The 19,572-nt window shown below is 40.3% G+C and overlaps 2 protein-coding genes across 2 annotated transcripts in view; one reads left to right on the forward strand and one right to left on the reverse strand.

The window, feature by feature from the left end:
• The window catches only part of LOC124553786, a 100,116-nt gene extending 92,545 nt beyond the window's left edge, over positions 1–7,571 (forward strand). The window contains exons 5-6 of the mRNA XM_047127765.1: positions 7,190–7,261; positions 7,532–7,571. Of these exons, the coding sequence (XP_046983721.1) occupies positions 7,190–7,261; positions 7,532–7,534 (75 nt within the window). The 3' untranslated portion in view covers positions 7,535–7,571. The remainder of the gene's footprint in view (positions 1–7,189; positions 7,262–7,531) is intronic.
• Positions 1–19,572, reverse strand: part of LOC124553785 (cortactin-binding protein 2-like) — a 312,986-nt gene that overhangs the window by 193,605 nt on the left and 99,809 nt on the right. The gene's annotated exons all lie outside the window — the stretch shown is intronic.

Here is a 19,572-nt window from a genome sequence, read left to right on the forward strand (position 1 = left end):
AGATCAATCAAATACTTTCTTCATAATTGTTTGCACCTCATGAATGCATTATCATCATTGGTATAATGAATGGAAACCACCATATGCATCATTATTTTCTGTGATAAAGATGGTCATTTCTCATGGGAATTGCAGATTAGCCCCATATAAAAGTTGGAAAAGAAAAAATGAAAGAAGACAATATAAATATTATGTGAGAGTAGCGCTATAAAACTAGTGATAATGTTACAACAAATACCTTCAAATCATGGACTCATATCCAGGGCTGTAAGCTTTAGATTGTCAGTAATGACAATATTGTACAGAAAACTCTAAAAAGTACAGAGGATGCAATACTTGGACTGAACAGGTGTCTTGACAGAGCGAGAAACTGTGAAAACAGTGCGGAATTCTGTTAATTATAGTGACACACTAAGGATTGCTGTGTTCATTTGTCTAATGACTACTGAACTCTCTTTTCATGGCCCTGTCTGTGAAGCCCAAAGAAGTTCCATTAGGGGAAAAAATCGTGTAGCCACTAATTTTTGCACAGTGCCAAGATGGAGTGTCCTGATCAATATGCTAAAAATCCTGAGTGGTAGGGTGTGTGTCTTGGGATGGGGCAGTGGTGTTTAAAGGTCACATTTTACGATTTATTTTGAGTAACTGAAAAATTGAGTTTCGACTACCCCATACAGAATCAAACTACATGAAATTTGCTAAAAATGTTCTTTATGCATCTATGACTAATAGCTTCCGCATTTCAGGGAATAGAAAAACAAGATTATTAACAATATTGCTTTAAATATACGAAATTAATTATCTTTAAATGGAGGGTTTAAAAACAAATTTGTGTACCACATGTAAGTGTAGTACAGCCATATTACAGGATAAATCGTGTTCTGGGAGCACAACAGGATGATGGCGAGGTATTGGGAGTAGAAGCAAAGGACAGATAGATAGCCAGATTATGTTCATGCTCTTCCTTCCTTCACAGGGCTGCAAACTGAAGATAAAGGTGGTGATTCCCCATTCCATCTACCCCAGTACGTCACAATAAGCCACCAAAGGTTGTCTCACAAAGTTATTACAGCTGTCCACAATGTGCCTATGAAGAGCGCAGTACCACAATCTGCAGACATGCCTGGAGGCCATTTATTTCCCACACAATGCGTCAAGACTTACTGAAAAGCTGATGTCAGTTACTAATGACAGTAACACAAGAAACACACACAGTCTCTGAAAATCTTTCCAGACTGTTCTATGCTGTCAGAGGAGAACTTCAAACTGTCGTCCTGTATGGAAGTTGTAGCCTTCTTGAGGGAAGTGGAAATTCCATCAGCATGAGTGCTGCTTGCTTTTCAATTTACACAGACTATACCTTCCCAGCATTTTCTGTCTAGTTCTCTTTGTGAGTAGACGCAACTACTTCACTGAGTTCATGTTTGTACAGTGGAGTTATTTTCAGTTTATTAAGGAAGTACTTTGCTATAGTTGTTCGTCCATATGTTTGTCCATATGTTACTTTTATTACCATTATTAATGAAGTGTTAACACATCTGGAAAAGAAACGAAACACCTTCATGCTTCCCTCCCCCTCCATCCCCCCTGCCCCCTCCATCCCCCCTGCCCCCTCCATCCCCCCTGCCCCCTCCATCCCCCCTGCCCCCTCCATCCCCCCTGCCCCCTCCATCCCCCCTGCCCCCTCCATCCCCCCTGCCCCCTCCATCCCCCCTGCCCCCTCCATCCCCCCTGCCCCCTCCATCCCCCCTGCCCCCTCCATCCCCCCTGCCCCCTCCATCCCCCCTGCCCCCTCCATCCCCCCTGCCCCCTCCATCCCCCCTGCCCCCTCCATCCCCCCTGCCCCCTCCATCCCCCCTGCCCCCTCCATCCCCCCTGCCCCCTCCATCCCCCCTGCCCCCTCCATCCCCCCTGCCCCCTCCATCCCCCCTGCCCCCTCCATCCCCCCCTGCCCCCTCCATCCCCCCCTGCCCCCTCCATCCCCCCCTGCCCCCTCCATCCCCCCCTGCCCCCTCCATCCCCCCCTGCCCCCTCCATCCCCCCCTGCCCCCTCCATCCCCCCCTGCCCCCTCCATCCCCCCCTGCCCCCTCCATCCCCCCCTGCCCCCTCCATCCCCCCCTGCCCCCTCCATCCCCCCCTGCCCCCTCCATCCCCCCCTGCCCCCTCCATCCCCCCCTGCCCCCTCCATCCCCCCCTGCCCCCTCCATCCCCCCCTGCCCCCTCCATCCCCCCCTGCCCCCTCCATCCCCCCCTGCCCCCTCCATCCCCCCCTGCCCCCTCCATCCCCCCCTGCCCCCTCCATCCCCCCCTGCCCCCTCCATCCCCCCCTGCCCCCTCCATCCCCCCCTGCCCCCTCCATCCCCCCCTGCCCCCTCCATCCCCCCCTGCCCCCTCCATCCCCCCCTGCCCCCTCCATCCCCCCCTGCCCCCTCCATCCCCCCCTGCCCCCTCCATCCCCCCCTGCCCCCTCCATCCCCCCCTGCCCCCTCCATCCCCCCCTGCCCCCTCCATCCCCCCCTGCCCCCTCCATCCCCCCCTGCCCCCTCCATCCCCCCCTGCCCCCTCCATCCCCCCCTGCCCCCTCCATCCCCCCCCCCGCCCCCTCCATCCCCCCCCCCCGCCCCCTCCATCCCCCCCCCGCCCCCTCCATCCCCCCCCGCCCCCTCCATCCCCCCCCCGCCCCCTCCATCCCCCCCCGCCCCCTCCATCCCCCCCCGCCCCCTCCACCCCCCCCCCCCCGCCCCCTCCACCCCCCCCCCCCCCCCGCCCCCTCCACCCCCCCCGCCCCCTCCACCCCCCCCGCCCCCTCCACCCCCCCGCCCCCTCCACCCCCCCCGCCCCCTCCACCCCCCCCGCCCCCTCCACCCCCCCCCGCCCCCTCCATCCCCCCCCCGCCCCCTCCATCCCCCCCGCCCCCTCCATCCCCCCCGCCCCCTCCATCCCCCCCGCCCCCTCCATCCCCCCCGCCCCCTCCATCCCCCCTCGCACCTCCCCCCCTCGCACCACCGCCCCTCGCACCTCCGCCCCTCGCACCTCTCCCCCCCCCATGCCCTCACCCATCTTTCAGTGTTGACCTATGCAGCCGTCTGCTTCAATATGAGTGTGAACAACTGAATGTTTGGACATTACTGCCATTGATATAGTGAAAACAATTCACTGCATTCGTTCTTCTGTGGATTCAATTGAAGGCCCATTTTGACATTTACAAACTTGGTTAGAGCGCACTATTTCTCATGCATTGACATTTCCATTACACACTGCAATGTTTCACACTACAATTCAAAGCTGCATAATAGTAGTGTTGCAACTTGTCAGTGAAATAACTCAATTGTTAAAGAGAACCGAATATAAATATTCGGCAGCATTACTTTTCAATGAGCCTCCATATTATGAGACAATGGGAGAAGTGCAAGGAATTTAACTAACACATTTCTTCCATGTTTATACAATTTTCCATCACAGCACAATGGTCACAGACAGAGGTTACACAACAATGTGAGGGAGTGTAGAAATCCTGAAAAGTTAGTAGATGTACTGAGGAGACAGACAGCGACAAGAGCAAAGGTACAGATATGAGGGAGATAATGACCGGTACATTTAAAATGCGTACTGATTTGGAACAAGATTCTACTTATCACCATGAATGCTCAACATAATATTTGACAGATTAATGGAAATAGCAAGGATGCCAACTTGATAGGGCACATGAAATAACAGTGAGGTTTGTAGTCGAAAACGCTAAGAAGCCAGATGTGTTGACTCTTCCCTCAGGAGTGGTGCAAAGTGACCCAGTGCATACTGGGAATTTGATTTACAACCCTAGAGAAGTTTTGATGTGTGGGCACAAACTTACAGCTGGATATTAAATGAGACAGCATTAGTACATTCAAAAATCTGAAACTATGAAAATGATTGTTACTTAATATAGTGTGTCCAGCAATACTAAAATTTAGGCTTATATTACAGTTACAGCCCCAGGGTTGGTTTATAAACAGAGTTCTTAACTATTGTAAACACAACTGAGAGAGAATCTCATCTCTATCATCTTTGGTCCATTCTGAGACTCTCGTGTCTGGACAGAAAGAAAAAACAGTGTGTTGGAAATGACATTGATGGAACAGTGTCATATGCCAGAAAATATTCAAACCAGGGCTGTGAGCATGAGAATGTGTTAACATTACAAATACAAACAGGATGAAATAGACAGGGGATTTAATTAAAAATTAGGGAAAAGTCGTTCAGTGGATGCAGGAAACAACACTGTAACTGCAGGCAAACGATAGTGAGTAGAAGAGGAAACGTACTGACTGCCCTGGTTCAGTAGTTCTGCCTTAAGATGTCAGTTGGTCTGCTTGTGACCCACAGAAGTATGTGTTACAATGGAAAAATCAGCAGACTGACTTACATTGTGGATCTTAGATACTATGTGGAATACAGAGTGTTTTTTCAAATACGTTTTCTGCTCCAAAACCCTGTATTAGTGCTTTTGTTGCAAATATCCAGCTTACATCTGTGTTTGTCTTACGTACAACGTCAACGAAAATTCACATTTATGTTCAGTTTTTGCAAGAGACAATGAAATTACTACAGAAATGTACTGGCAAGCAAATTGAAACTTGTCCGAGCAGAAGTAGTCCTACTGATGGGTGACGATTTTGAACTTGGAGACGTAGAGATAACGAAATGATGCTGCTGTTGGGAGAGAAATGCAACCTCTTTTCCATAAGTATTTAGGTATTTCGAAGGTACTATTTGTGGTTACTCTTAGCGCCAGTGTGTTCTTTCAGAACAAAAGCTTTTACTGTATTGGCTACAATGCCTCCCCATTTCATTAACTTTTTGTGAGCCGGAGCGTTTTGTGCAAAGCATCACCAAGAGAATAAAAGTGTGTCCACTAAGTTATTTATCTATCTAATGAATGATCCTGTTGATTCTGGAGAACTATCTGGTCGATAATTGTAGTTGATGATGCCATCGTTAAAAAGTACATCACTTTTATTACGTCAACCATTTCTTATTCAATTTATGACACGAATACCGTACGAAAATGCTCACATTCTTCCGGTCTTGTCAACTGCGTTTGATATTGAGCAAGGAAGTTTAGTTTTTATGCCAGTAATTCCTAGACACTGCTGGACCTCTTTATTCAGTTGTGTACTGCGCCATAAGAAGTGAATGCAACAAGTGTCATTCTGGCTTGCTCTAGCTGGATAATTACTTGAATCAATATATGCTAGACATCACTGGGAGTTGCATTGTGACTCGAGTACACTAAAATAGGGTGAATACGATTATGCATCAGAGCAACAGATTGTCTGAAGTATATACCCATAAATTGACGAAACAAACTTTCAGCAAAGTGTCATTGAAATGTAGCTTTTCTTGTGCTTTACGTCATCAAAAATCAGCATGTCTTTGTTTTCATTTAGTCGTTTCCGAAAATAATTCTTAATTGTTCTACAGCCTCTTGGTTAATTTCACATGAGCATTTTAGATAATTTACTTTTGGAGATGTTTCAGAAGGTTGTCGCAACAATGCGTGCCTCAAACCATGTCTATATCCTCTGAGCTTCTAATTTTCAAGGGCATGCTATCCAGAGTAAATTCATTGTCACATCACATAGTGCATTTCCTGCTGTTTTTAAATTGGCATTTCTTTAACTTAGTGGCAAATATGATTTTCTGTTTCTACTGAGTGTACAATGATGTAGAACATTCGACTGAGCCATCTTATGGTTTTCATCTGAGACTTGGTTCTGGAAGAGATTGATTTTGTCATTTGCTGTCCATAATTTATCTCGTAATCGGACAATTTCCAGTTCCTGACACATCAACATTGTTTTCATGTGATTACTACTCCGTTCAGTACTGACCTGCACCCTACATTTTCCTTTAGCAGAAGCAGCTCTGCCAGACATTGAAACTGCAGCTTGTTTACTGTCTTCTTTCCACAGCTTCCCTTTAGCGAGTGCTTGACGGACGATTTTCTTTTGTGTAATATTTTCAACAGATATTTCAGTAAACTGGGAAATACACGAGGAACCACTGAGCTGCCCTGGTTTTAAAAGACAACCCTTGTCTTACAATTTCAACTTATTTACTGACGATAAACATTTGTTGTTCCTCACTGAAATGTGAATCGCACACAAAACAACTCAGAGTCAGATTGTCTTTCCGAGGAATTGCTGTCAACCATTTTGAAAATTTTTGGAGAACTACAAAATATATACCTTTAGTTTCTCTTCAGCCACATCGGTTCACTGGATCGTAAAACGTGGACATGTTTTGTTAGTTTTCTTCTATAAATACCAGTAACTATAACTCTCAACACCTCTTTATAATCACAGCCTTCAACTCTTAACCATTCACTCACAAGTCTGTAAACAAACAGAAGCAACAAATGCCACCCGGTTACATGTCAGCTTGAATCTCAGGTGACAGTGCTACTTGTAGTTCTTGGGTATATGAAGATGGTACCTGTTCTTTCAGACATGTCTTCTATGTGGATGCACAAACAGTGCCCGAACTCTTACGGGAATTGGCAAAAAGCCGAGTAATGAGTATAGTGGGTAGGGGCACTATGAATATAGTATGGGACAATAGGTTGGGAATGTGAGTCTCGTGGTAGGCATGCCAGAGATAAGTCCCTGCAGTCACACTATCATCTGTGTCCTTGGTGGCACAGATGGATAGAGCATCTGCCATGTATGCAGGAGATTCTAGGTTCAAGTCCTGATCGGGGCACATATTTTCAGCTCTCCCTGTTGACTTTTATCAATGCCTATATGGAGCTAGGGGTATTCATTTCATTGTAGTTCTCAGGCTCGCCGCCTTTCCAATCCTACTACGTTAATGCACAGGGAGTAAGCACACTCTCTCTTCTTCTTGCTACGGGCAAACTGTCATGTTACCAAAGGAAGGATAGGGCTCAGTAAGCATCGTGAAGTACGCTATGTAATGACTGATTATGTGTAAAATTAGTGCAGTAAGGCACAGTGTGAAGTTATGGAGATGCATGTTGGCAGAATAGCTGCTCATTAAAATATATATTTTTAAAATTTTTGTGTATACATGATACAAATCTCTGAAAACTTGTATCATATTTATAAAAAAAAAAGTATTGAGAGCCATGTCATAAGTACAGAAGGGTATAAGCATTTTTAACTGAGAGTTTTTTCTTTCTTTCAGTGTCTTGAAGATAACTTGGGAATCTCTCATCCAAATGATTTTATCAAGGAGGATCCTGAACTAAATTTGGAGGTGTGTAAAACTGAGAATACTGTAAGCATTTGCATCTCTGATTTATTGCATGTAGGGTGGTAAAAATGTATTTGTGTAATTGCTTAATGTAAGGAATGCAATACTGTGAGACAGGCACAGGTTAAGAGTTTTCTTGAGATAAATGCAATTAAAAATTTTACACTACTCTTGTGCTGTTCCACTTGATGTGGATTAGCAACTGTTATTTGATTATTGTTCTGAATAGAATCTGAACAGAATTTGTAACAATGTTTTTAACCATATTTTCAGTGACCCTTCTGGATGTTAAGTTTAAACCACGAGAGGGCAGATAATTTGAAAAATATTCTTCCTTTCAGTAACTTATGATGCATGGATTGCAGAAGAATACATTGCACATCATTCATCTTTTCAGTGAATCATTGACATTTGTCAGTTTGAACCAAAAATTTTCAAAGGTGCCAAAGGTATGAAGTGTGATATCATTTGTATGTGATACTATTTGTATGTGATAGATCACCCTTGCTACATTGATCTTAGAATAGTTACAGTACGGCTACCTCAGTGGTACAAGCTGAATTACTTATAGATTTGTCAGTCACAGAAAAACTCTAGAACCTATGCAGATAAATCTGCAGATTACCTCACCGTAGAAGTCATAGCAGATCCAAATAAATTATCTTCTTGGCGCAACCTACAGCTTTGATAAGGTCTGCTTGTATGAAGCATAAAATTTAATCCAGTAAAATACAATGTTGTGGTATTAATTTTGTCCACTTTGCGTAAGATAAAGTGGATGGTTAGATTCTTAAACTTCTCACAGGAATAAGACATAACTAATATTGGGGAATATAAGGTAGAGTATTTAAAAACCTAAATCCAAAGACTTACTATGCAAGACACTGTACGGTGCATGGCAGTTGGTATGTTCCACCACTGTTAGTCATTGCCTTCCCTTTCCTGCTTATAAGCAGAGTGAGGGAAAGGCAACTGTCTGTTGCCTCCATACAAGCCCTAATTTCTCTTGTCTTTGTGGTGTCTGTGAAGGACCCTCAGGCTCATTGATGTCTGGTGATTGTGCAAGCATACCAGTAAAGGAAAAAATTTTCATTCCAGGGACAGTGCGTATATAAAAAAAGAGTGAATCTAGCATAACTGGTTCCTGCATCACATTTTCTCTTCCCAAATTAAGCATTTGTTTGTTAGGCTTCATTCTGTTGTATATGCATGGTGTACTAATAATTTTCTATGGGGCACAGCATACTGTTTTGTGCATATGGTATTCACTTTGGAGGATGTGTTCAATATTGAAATCAATTCATTTAGCAAATGTGTTCCTTTACTGTCACTGCTCTGATATTTTCCCACATTACGTCAGTTCACAATAAGAGGTAGATCGACACCTTGGACTAGTAACTCAGTTGTTGGCATTGTGCTTCATAAAATCTTCCTTTAGTAAACGTGCCTCTGCATCTATTCCATGTTGCTGCCTTCATGCTATTGTGCGGAAAATTAATCTGGAATGCATAAATTTTAATTCCATTTCGTCCTATATCTTTATAATCCACAGTGCACCAGGAAAAAGAATTTGTCTATGTTTACAAGTTCACCATCCATGACTGTATACTACCCAACAGCAACCTTACATAATTGATCTCCTCCCATTGTTCTGTCAAAACTCACAATTTATTGGTACACATCTAAACTCTGACTTCTAGAATATTATAATCACTAAATCCTATTAATAGTTTTCTGTTTCAGTATACACAAACAGATGATTTCAGAAGTAACAAAAGATACTAGATGAAAAAACAGTAAACAGAAAAATAAAGCTCTGTCTATCTCTGACAGTTACGGAGGATACACAAAGTTTGATGCATTATATTATAGGCAAATATTAGTGTATGAATCAGACACACAAACTTTCATTATGTTTCCTTTACAATACACACTAATGTCATCTGCCCTGCAAGGATTCCTGTTTGAGTATCTGAACCATATCCATAACATATGTATGCTAATCAAAGCTAATAGTAGAAAATCTAGAAGCATGCCACTGAATTTCTTCAATGTCTGACTGGTGGGATATCACATTGTCAAGCATGCATATATTCCAACAACAAAATTTTGGTAAACCGGAGTTCAAAAGAGAATATATGAAAATGGTGAGATAAAGCTGGGAAAATTAGATCAAAATCACTACCACACAATTTAAACCTGTGAAGAAGCTACAAAAATGTAATTTTCTGAACTTCGCCTTACATGAGTTTCAGATAGACCCTGTTGTTATAACCAGTAAGGATACAAAAATTCTCAGTGTAAGAACAAGAGAGGAATTTTTTAGTCATTTCAATGTCTCTTGCATATAAACACTAGATTTCAACCTGTCAGGAAAGAAACACACATGAATAAATCACTCATCATTAATCCATTTTTCAACAAATTGTTCATTCATATACCGTGAGTTGTAAGAAACTTGCAGACCTACTGAAAACCAGATTATGCTAACCACAAAGGAAGAGAGAACACAGGTAGTGGAACATTGCCTATGGTCAGGGCCTAGTAGATGCGAGGGAAAAAGCGTTGGAAACTTTAAATGGTAACAAACCCCAGAAAATGGGAGGAATTCTTAAAAGTATACAAAAGAATGTTGAAGGCTATAAAAGTGTAAACTGGGTCACTTGAAACCAACATAAAAATAACAATTTTTGTCTATTACTTTCGCTCAGTTCTCGACTGTGTGCCTCTGAAAGAACAATGAGTTTTGGAAGCAAAACAATTCTGATTAAAAATCATCTGTTGAGGAACTGAAGGAAATCCGTACTTTGCAAAATAACAAGTCATGTGCAGAAGACAGAAACTCATAGTAGAAGTATGGGGATATGGATACTGAGCAACAGTAATCTCACACAAACAACTGGCAGAATTGTGTTAAACATTTGTAAAAGTGAAAAAATTACTGAAGAGTGGATATGTGCATTAATTGATCCTCTTCATAAAAATGAGATAAAACCAGTCTGAATAATTACAGGGAATTTCACTGCATCCAGTTATGTCCAAAATCCCTTAAAAAGCCCTGTGAAGGCAACTGCATGAACAAGTAGGCCTATTAATGGGAGAGTATAAGGCACGATTTTGCAAACGCAATCCTGTAGAGAACAGATATGGGAACCAAAGTCAATTTTGCAAAGATGACGATGTGTAAATACTGTGGCAACTTATGCCAAGTGTCAGAAGGGCTTATGATTTGACAGAAAAAGACTTGATTCAGTATGTCAGAGGAATTCAAAATTGACAGGAAAACAGTGGCAGTTATCCAATAGACATAAATGGGTACAACACTAGACATTAAACTGATTGGAGAAATTTCAGAAGCATTTGAAATGCACAACAGTGTGCAGCCAGAGATTCACGATCCACTCGAATTTAAAATAATTCTGAAAAAGTTGTGAAGACATAGGGGAAGGAGATAAGGGAATCCAAATCGAAATTAAAAAAGAGCAGAGAATTAACATGAGGTGTATGGCTTTTGTAGACACTCACTATTCTAAGATACTGTATAGAAGCCAAACTTGTCCTGGAGAAGCTTCACAAAATGTCAATGATAACTAGTCTACCAATCATCTGTGAGAAAACTCAGTAATGGACATGAAGCCTGCAGATAATCTCTCCATTATAACTTGGTATGAGGAAGTGTCACAAGATACATACATTAAATATCCAGGAGAGATCATCCAATCACAAAGACATATTTATTTTTTTATCCTATTCTGACAAGGGCCATCAGGTTCTCTTTTGCATTGGACCACAGTTTCCCACATACATCATAGTTACCTAAGAAGCAATTATTAAAATTATGACAAATAGTATTGAAATGATATGAGTGTCTGAAGTGGCAATGTAAGTAATACTGACTATGAACTAATAAAGTTAATAATGACAGTACTAGTAGTATTACAGCTGTTGCCACTAATGTGGTGGTGGTAACAGTAGTAATGACAACAATAATAGTGGCAGGTATAAAAAGGATTTATAAATGTACAAGATAGCTTTCTGCTGTAGTGAGTTCCATGGAAAGCCTTCACCTTGTAAGAATTCTGAGAAAAGAGGAAGATCTGGGTGGGGTGTAATTATATGCTCCCATGTCAGTTCAAAGAGCAAGTTAAAAGCAGCCAAACCTTGGTACTTGAGGACGTTTGTAGAGGACACACATTGGTGACTTCCTGTTAATGGATGTGATCTCTATGAACATATTCCTCTTGTTTATCTTTATGATTGTTGGATGTGTGTAAGTATATTATATGATAAATCAGAGTATGTGTATGCCCCTACTCCACCCAGTTGTCAGTTACATCTGTTGTGTCTCAGAAAGATGTAGTCTTCTCAATTTACAGAACTTATGGACATACTTGGTTGGAGCCACATCTCTGACGGAAGTATCAGATGTAGGTCCGTGTCTTGAAATATGTGACAGACTTTATGATGAGGTGGCAGAGATCGAACATTTGCGTGTGCTGTATGAAGTTTAGTGCATTTAGCTACAAGGCTCATGAATATACTAGATAGTAGTGACTGTAGGCCAGTGAGGTTATGAGAACAAAGCATACCAGAGTGCATTATAGTAGGGGAGCAAGGTTCCTTGAAGTGAAAGTGGGAGATATCTCCAGGAGGAGGGAAGTTTTGTGGCCAAGGCCACCATCCTTTGCACTGGTCAGTGAATGGTCAACTGAAGACTGGGAGAGAAAGTTCCTGAACAAAGCTAGAATAATCTATGCACAACAATACTGAAAGCAAGATAAATGGAATGACAGATTGCTGTCTTATTGTTGGTCCTAATGATGAGTAACCACAGTAATATGATGATAAATTATTAAAGTAGAAATAAGACTGTAAATTATCATCTGAATCAGAGCCTTGTGAGCATATTGAAGTAATAGTGAATTAATGAATAGTATTGGTATTGGAGTTACGCAGTTTTGCAGCTGAAGTCTTGGGATCACACTGTTCAAAATCTTCAGTCTTTCAAAAGTGAGAACCTCGCTTATTGTCAAATCTAACTTCAGGAGTTTCTGGCTCAAAAGCTTGTCACCTGATATGGAGTCATTATAACAAAAAATCTATTTGAGAACTATTACTGGAATAACTCTTTGCTGCAGAAAGTACTGTGATTCATGGTCAAACAAAAATGACTGATTGGGAAGCAGGAAAGAAAAACTCTCAGGAAAATATTTGGACCAGTTTTCTGTGAACGAATTTGGATATGGAGTCCCTTTAGAGAGATTTATAGACAGACAGAAACAATAAGAGACAGCTTTAGATAAAAAGTGATAAAATTTTGGGGATGCATCACAGGATGACTGTCGACAGGCTCACAAGGCAGATCTCTGAGGTAGCAAGCACTAGCAAAAGCAATTCAAAATTGGCCATAGGTACAGAAGAAGTAGGACTCTCACAAGATAACATAACAAATCGAAAAAGAGTCAAGAAAGACCATGAAACATACTTAAACAGCAACACATGGAAAACAGAAATGGATATAAATATTTGGAAGACCACAAGAGAGACCACAGAGGACATACACTATGTGATCAAAAGTATCCAGACAGCTGCCTGAAAAATGGCTTAAAAATTCGTGGTGCCCTCCATCAGTAATGCTGGAATTGAATACGGTGTTGGCCCATCCTTATCCATGGTGACAGATTTCATTCTCACAAGCATATGTTCAATCAGGTGCTGGAATGTTTCTTGGGGAATGGCAGCCAATTCTTAACAGGTGTTGCACGGAGGAGAGGTATCGATGTCAATCGGTGATGCCTGGCACGAAGTCAGCATTCCAAAACATCCCACAGGTATTTTAAAGGATTCAGGTCAGGTCTCTGTGCAGGCCAGTCCATTACAGGGATGTTATTGTCATGTAACCACTCCGCCATTAGCCATGCATTATGAACAGGTGTTGAATTGTGTTGACAGCTGCAATTGCAATCCCCAAATTGGTCTTCAACAGTGGGAAGCAAGAAGGTGCTTAAAACATCCATGTAGGCCTGTGCTGTAATAGCGCCACACAAAACAACAAGGGGTGCAAACCCCCTCCATGAAAAACATTGACACCATAACACCAGAATCACCTCCGAATTTTACTGTTGGCACTACACGCACTGGCAGATGATGTTCACCAGGTATTTGCCATACCCACATCCTACCATTAGGTCACCACATCGTGTACTGTGATTCTTCATTCCACAGAACAATTTTCCACTGTTAAATTGTGCAATGGTTTCGCTCCTTCCACCAGGCGAAGCATCATTTGGAATTTACCTGCGTCATGTGTGACTTATGAGCAGGTGCTCGACGGTGAAATATAGGTTTTTATCACCTCCCACCTAACAATCATAATACCTGCAGTGAATAATGATGAAGTCTGGAATTCCTGTGTGATGGTCTGTATAGATGTCTGCCTGTTACACATTATGGCCCCCCTCCAACTGTCAGCAGTTTCTGTAAGTCAACAAACGAGATCAGCCTGTACTCTTGTGTGCTGTATGTGTCCCTCCACGTTTCCACTTCACTATCACGTCGGAAACAGTGAACCTAAGTACGTTTAGGAGTGTGGAAATCTGGCATATAGACATATGAAATAAGTGATACCCAATCACCTGACCAAGTTTGAAGTCTGTGGGTTCTGCAGAGTGCCCCATTCTGCTCTCTCATGATGTCTGATGACTACAGAGTTCACTGATTTGGAGTACCTGGCAGTAGGTAACAGCACAACGCACCTCATATGAAAAACCAATGTTTTTGGGGGTGTTTGATCAAAAGTATCCACATTGTGTATGTAAAGAAATTGGGAAGGATGTAGGAATAGGAAAAAAAATATTAAATTTAGACACTATCTCTTATAAGTTAATGTATGAAATAGTAATAATGATGATGATGTAATCTGGAAACATCTCCCATAATTATCAGTGTGAGGAGATTAGCAATAGTCATAGGTATCTGATTGTCAGTAGACTTCACAGAAATAATCTGCGGTAACAGCTTCTGCTTTTTAATATGCTATGTGTCACATTCTGCAACCCTCTAGAGAATATGATTTGTGGAATACAATGTGTAGATCCAAGAGTGAGTGAGTGAGTGAGTGAGTGAGTGAGTGAGTGAGTGAATGAATGAATGAATGAATAACCTTCCCACCTTCTCTCTGACCAGGATATAGGCTACAGTATGATTTCACACTAAAAGAGAAATTTATGAATGAAATAAAAAATGAAGAAATAAATTCAGCTCAAGAAAACAGGGTAAGATTACCCTATTTTACTGAAAGGGAAGTGATAGCTGTGTAACCTGATCGTGTGTAGGTTCCAAGAAGGTTATATCCTGGACACGAATAAAGATACAAATGTAGGATAACTTTATGTTCAGTAGTATAGCTATAAAGCTTTTATTTGCAGAAGAACCATTCAATTTATCATGAGTACATCTTCTATATGCATGCATGTGTAATGGGGTACTTTTCACAATTTGGTTTAAGTTCAGTGTTTTCATTCACCTTTGACAAAAGTTCACTATTCCCTCAACTGGACACGCAACAAACATTGAGGCAATAGACTTGTCCCATACTTATTGGAACACATTTGGAGTTCTTTTGCTCAAAGTTGGTTTTTTTTATTTAGTGAACCTTAAGTTACTGCATGGCAAGGCAAATAGATGGAGCCTTCCACAAACCCTGACAAAAAAATGACATACTGTGAGAGCAGACGAAATTCAAGGTCGGCAAGTGAATGTGAGACGTGTATGCCCCTTGTGGCTGATAAATGAATAAGGCAGCTTATTGTTAAGAAGTGCTCTTTCATTCAGGTGCCAGTGTGGTGATGCTCCATCCTGGTGAAAAATGATTTTTTTTTCTCTGGATAGTTTCCTGTGCATCTATCTTGAAACCTTTTTGATATTTCTATTTATGTCAAAATTTCATGTGTTGTGAAGTTCCTTGCTGTACTGATTATATTCCTCATTAATAACATGAATGTGTCACTTCATTAAATTACATAATTTGAATAACAAATCATGACCACCACCAAGAAATGGTTTCTTTTTCCAATTCACAATACATTATCCTTGTCTTTGTTATTACTCATTTTCAATGCAGTTGTTATTTTTTAAAAATCAATTAATTGATTTAGTTACCTTAATTCAACTTACTGTCAGAGATGACTCAGGCTTTCTTATTATTGTGAAATAGTTTGTTTAATCTGACACATTTCTCATTAGGTGATCATCTTCGGGTTTGCTGACTGGATTTCTGGATTATCCTTGATGTTAAAGGTTTTCTACTAGGCTCCAGTAACAAACTTGTTTTAGTGCTATTGTAGCTGTCCACATTCTGATTGCTTCTTCATATTTATTCATTGTACACTGGCTCTTTATAATTGGCCACCTGAATTTATCTGCAGTTGTGTTAATCCCTCCCCTGCTGTGAAATGTATGAAAGCACATTCATTAATTTGGAGGGAACACTGTCCTCATGTTGACCATTTGTTTATTTCCTATTTATGATACTACACAAATCTTTGTCATTTATATGCCTATAAAATAAAACCACTTCATGTAATAATTCCTATAGCTATCATGTCAAGCTGTACTCCTGAATTTCCTCTGTGGATGAAAGTGATGCGACATTTAATAACTTTGATGTTCCATGCAGTGAGCTATCTCAAGAGAATGGCATAATATTGAATGCTGCAGTTGTGAAAAAAATACATTTAATAGCTGTTCAGATAGATATTTCTTCAGTTCTTTCCTTTGCCAGTTTCATCAATAAAAATCGGACGATTTTTTACATTTTTCTCTGGTACTTTGCCTAACTGTATGTCCCCGAGAGGTGAAAGGTATTTCAGGCATTTAATTTTGAAGTATCAAGTAGAAAATTTGTTTTCAAATTAATCAATGTTTCTATAGTTACTTACACAGCTAAAAACAAAGTGCTGAAATGAAGTGCTAATTTTTACCAATAATTTTCTCAATAACTGCTACATTTATGTAGTGTCTCTTTTTGATAATACTATTTCGAAGTATTGTTTGGAACATTCAGATGTTAGTGGGTGTTAATACAATTTTATTTATTTACTGTTTCATCAGTTTTAAATAACCAGTAATTCTTTGTACTATTTCAGATGGCAGCCTCAGTAAGAAAAGCATCTGATAGTTTAAGGTACGTTTTTATTATGCACTGCAGAATTTTTTGAGCAGTATAAATTTTTAGTTATTCCATGTGAAAGGAAAACAAACAATAACCCCTAGGGACCAAAATGTCATAAGTTATTTTTAAAAAGTTCTGTTTTTGGAGTTCTATTTTTTCTATATATTAACTATTTGCAGTATATACATATGGTATATACTGACTACAGCAACACTATGCATGTTATCAGAGAAAACACTACTATATCTAATATTCTGTTATTGCAGAAGATTAAAAATATGCTGTAAAATATTACAAGGTATGTCAGTCCAATTTATAACAGTGGTTTGCAATAACTGCACAAACAGAACAAAAAAGCCATTTATGCTTAACTGTCAATCCAAGCTTTCCAATAATGAGAGTAGATGCAAGGTGAAGCATTAATTTTATGTTCTTAAGACATATCAGTTTCTCAGATTTACAGATCACCCAAGAATGTTGTTTACTACTGGCCCCACGATGCCACATGTCACCTTTTGTTTTGTGGGTTTGACTTGGCAGCAGTTGCAAATAAATACTAGTTTTGTCCACATTGCTGGCATAAGATACCGCAAACTTTTCTCTCACTTGGTCAAATTCATGCAACCAATGCTTGCCCCTTCTTCGTCAACTTTATTCATTTCATTGTCTATCACTGAGCATGAAATTAGGCATCTATTTTGGAACTTACACAGCCAACAAACAAAACAATTGAAGTCTGTTTCGAATGTCTAAATTTTCTGCAGTCTCATTTGTTGTTCACTGAATTATATTTCCACTTATAGGTACATTGGAGGTGCACATATAGCTGAAGCACTGTAAAAGTAAACACTGTGAAGTCACTTCAGCATGCACCTGGAACACAGAGCAGCAGAATTAAGAACATTTCATTTAAGTAGTGTGGATAATGTAGATTTGCTGAGTCTAAACCTTCTTCCAATTGTGCTGTTTTTCAATACACCATATTCTGCTTCCTGCAGAATTTTTAGTTTCACTTGCTTATCTATGCTTTGTGCTTCCTACAGCATGACAACCCTTTCACTTCTTGGAACTCAATGTTACTACTACTGACTCTGTTTAAAGAATATAAAAGCACATCTCACCATGGAATTGCACTTGTTGATGGAATTGCACTTGTTGATGGAATCTAGTTTTTCATGCTGTTTGTGTCACAATTGTTTTCCTTGTTGATGGTGATTGTTGAGCAATGTTATGCACAAAGGTCAGCTAGAGAAACATTAGGAAAAAAGAAAAACATTGACAATTCAGGTTTAATGAAAAATGTAATGATGCTACAGACTAAAACACAGTTTGTAATTCATGCTTACTGAAATTTGTTAACCAGTAAAACATTGTACAATATCATGTACATCACTGCGAGTACTGATATTCTGCTGGTGTTAACCAAGTGTTCACCTTAAGTGAGTTCATGTTAAGCCTGATGTTTGAAATATACATGATGGTTCATTATAATTGATAAGTAAAAATATTACAAAGCAGTTATGTTAGTAACACATTCTATAAAACGGCTGGTTTGTGCGTCTGTTCTTTAATAAAAGAGTGTACTTCCTTTATACAAAATTGCAGGTGAGGTGTCAGCAGCTGTATAGTGATAAATATTCTAATTGAAAATGACATGGAAGTCATACAAATTCGATGTGATGGGTACAGGCTAATGTCCTACCATGTAGAACAAGTAAGAGGAAAGGGTGAATGGTTATATATCCAAAACCTGGAGTCAAGTTCCAGTCCCTTCAGATTAATGAATGTTGGGGTGAACAACTCTTTGATTACTGTGTCAGCAATGTGGATTGGGAAACAAGCTTGTTGTATCCACAGTTTACAGGCCACCATCATGTTCTTAAATTTCATAAAGCAGCTGTAGTCAGCTTTAGTAAGGCCTTGAAGACTTAACTGGTGAGTCATCTTTTGTGACTTGCGAGAAGCTACTAACCAAGGACACCTAGAATCCCCTATGTCTGAATATGGGAAATCTAACATAGTACAATTCCCCAAAAGGACTTAGTGCACACATTGCAAATTTGGCTGATTTGGGAGCAAAACTGATAGTGATTTATCTGGCCATGACAGTAAAATGAATATTGATCAGTTGTGCTCAGATCATTGAAGGAAACTATTGTCATCACAGAATTAGAGGGAAATTACAGGACAAATGTTATCAGTAGGTATATAAGGGGCACAGTCTGGATGGACAGTTAAACTTTGTGTTAATAATTTCCCTAGTATTCTTATTCTGTAAACCACCACAATACTGACTGGAAGTAAGAGCACGGGATGAATAACTCCTTGGACTTAATTATCTTGTGCAAGGTAGAGAGAGCTCTACCTACTTCCGAAGACAACTGACTGTGATAGTGACATATTCTGCTATACTGTCTGTAGTGCAAAATCAGATCTTTCTTTGTGCTCAGTAAAGCTCTTTTTTCCTGTCACAAGATATTCTTATCCCAAATTGTAGCTATGCCTTTTTGGTGTTTGAACTGTAGTAACCACTTGACCTGTTGTGTAGGAAGGCTGGACTGATGAGGTTGCAAAATCATTTTTAGGAAAAAATTCAATTCTGCATTTACTGTGTATATCCATGGTAAACATTTACCATTTTTCACCTAGTAAATGCTCACAGATGAGTGTGACTGCTGTGTCTAGATCTAAACTTGTTGCTTGCGAAGCACTGTGAAATAAGAGATTAATATCTCTGGTTAGGGCTATATGATAAGCATCACACACCCTTCAGCAATGTTCTGAGGTGAGTCACACAGTTGTTTTGAAAGCATTGGATTTCTGCGGTATCCTAGCAATGGATTCTCTGGTATCGTAGCAATGGACCGACTGCTGTACCTACAATTGAACCAATGTGATGATTCCATTTGGTATCTCCACATATTGCTACACTCAAGAATATATGAGAGTACTGATAGGATACTATGTTTCTCCTCTTTGTGAAATACACTATTTTTAGTCGTAATGTTTGAAGCTAGCGGGCAATCCTTGCACCAATTCAAAATTTTATCTAGGTAAAGGCTGATACATTCTTTTAAGTTCTTTATAATTGACAAAGCTAGTAATTATATGTGCCTGTACAGTTGTGGATAGTTTTGCCTTT

This window comes from Schistocerca americana, chromosome 11 (genome assembly GCF_021461395.2).
Source record: "Schistocerca americana isolate TAMUIC-IGC-003095 chromosome 11, iqSchAmer2.1, whole genome shotgun sequence".
NCBI lineage: Eukaryota > Metazoa > Arthropoda > Insecta > Orthoptera > Acrididae > Schistocerca > Schistocerca americana.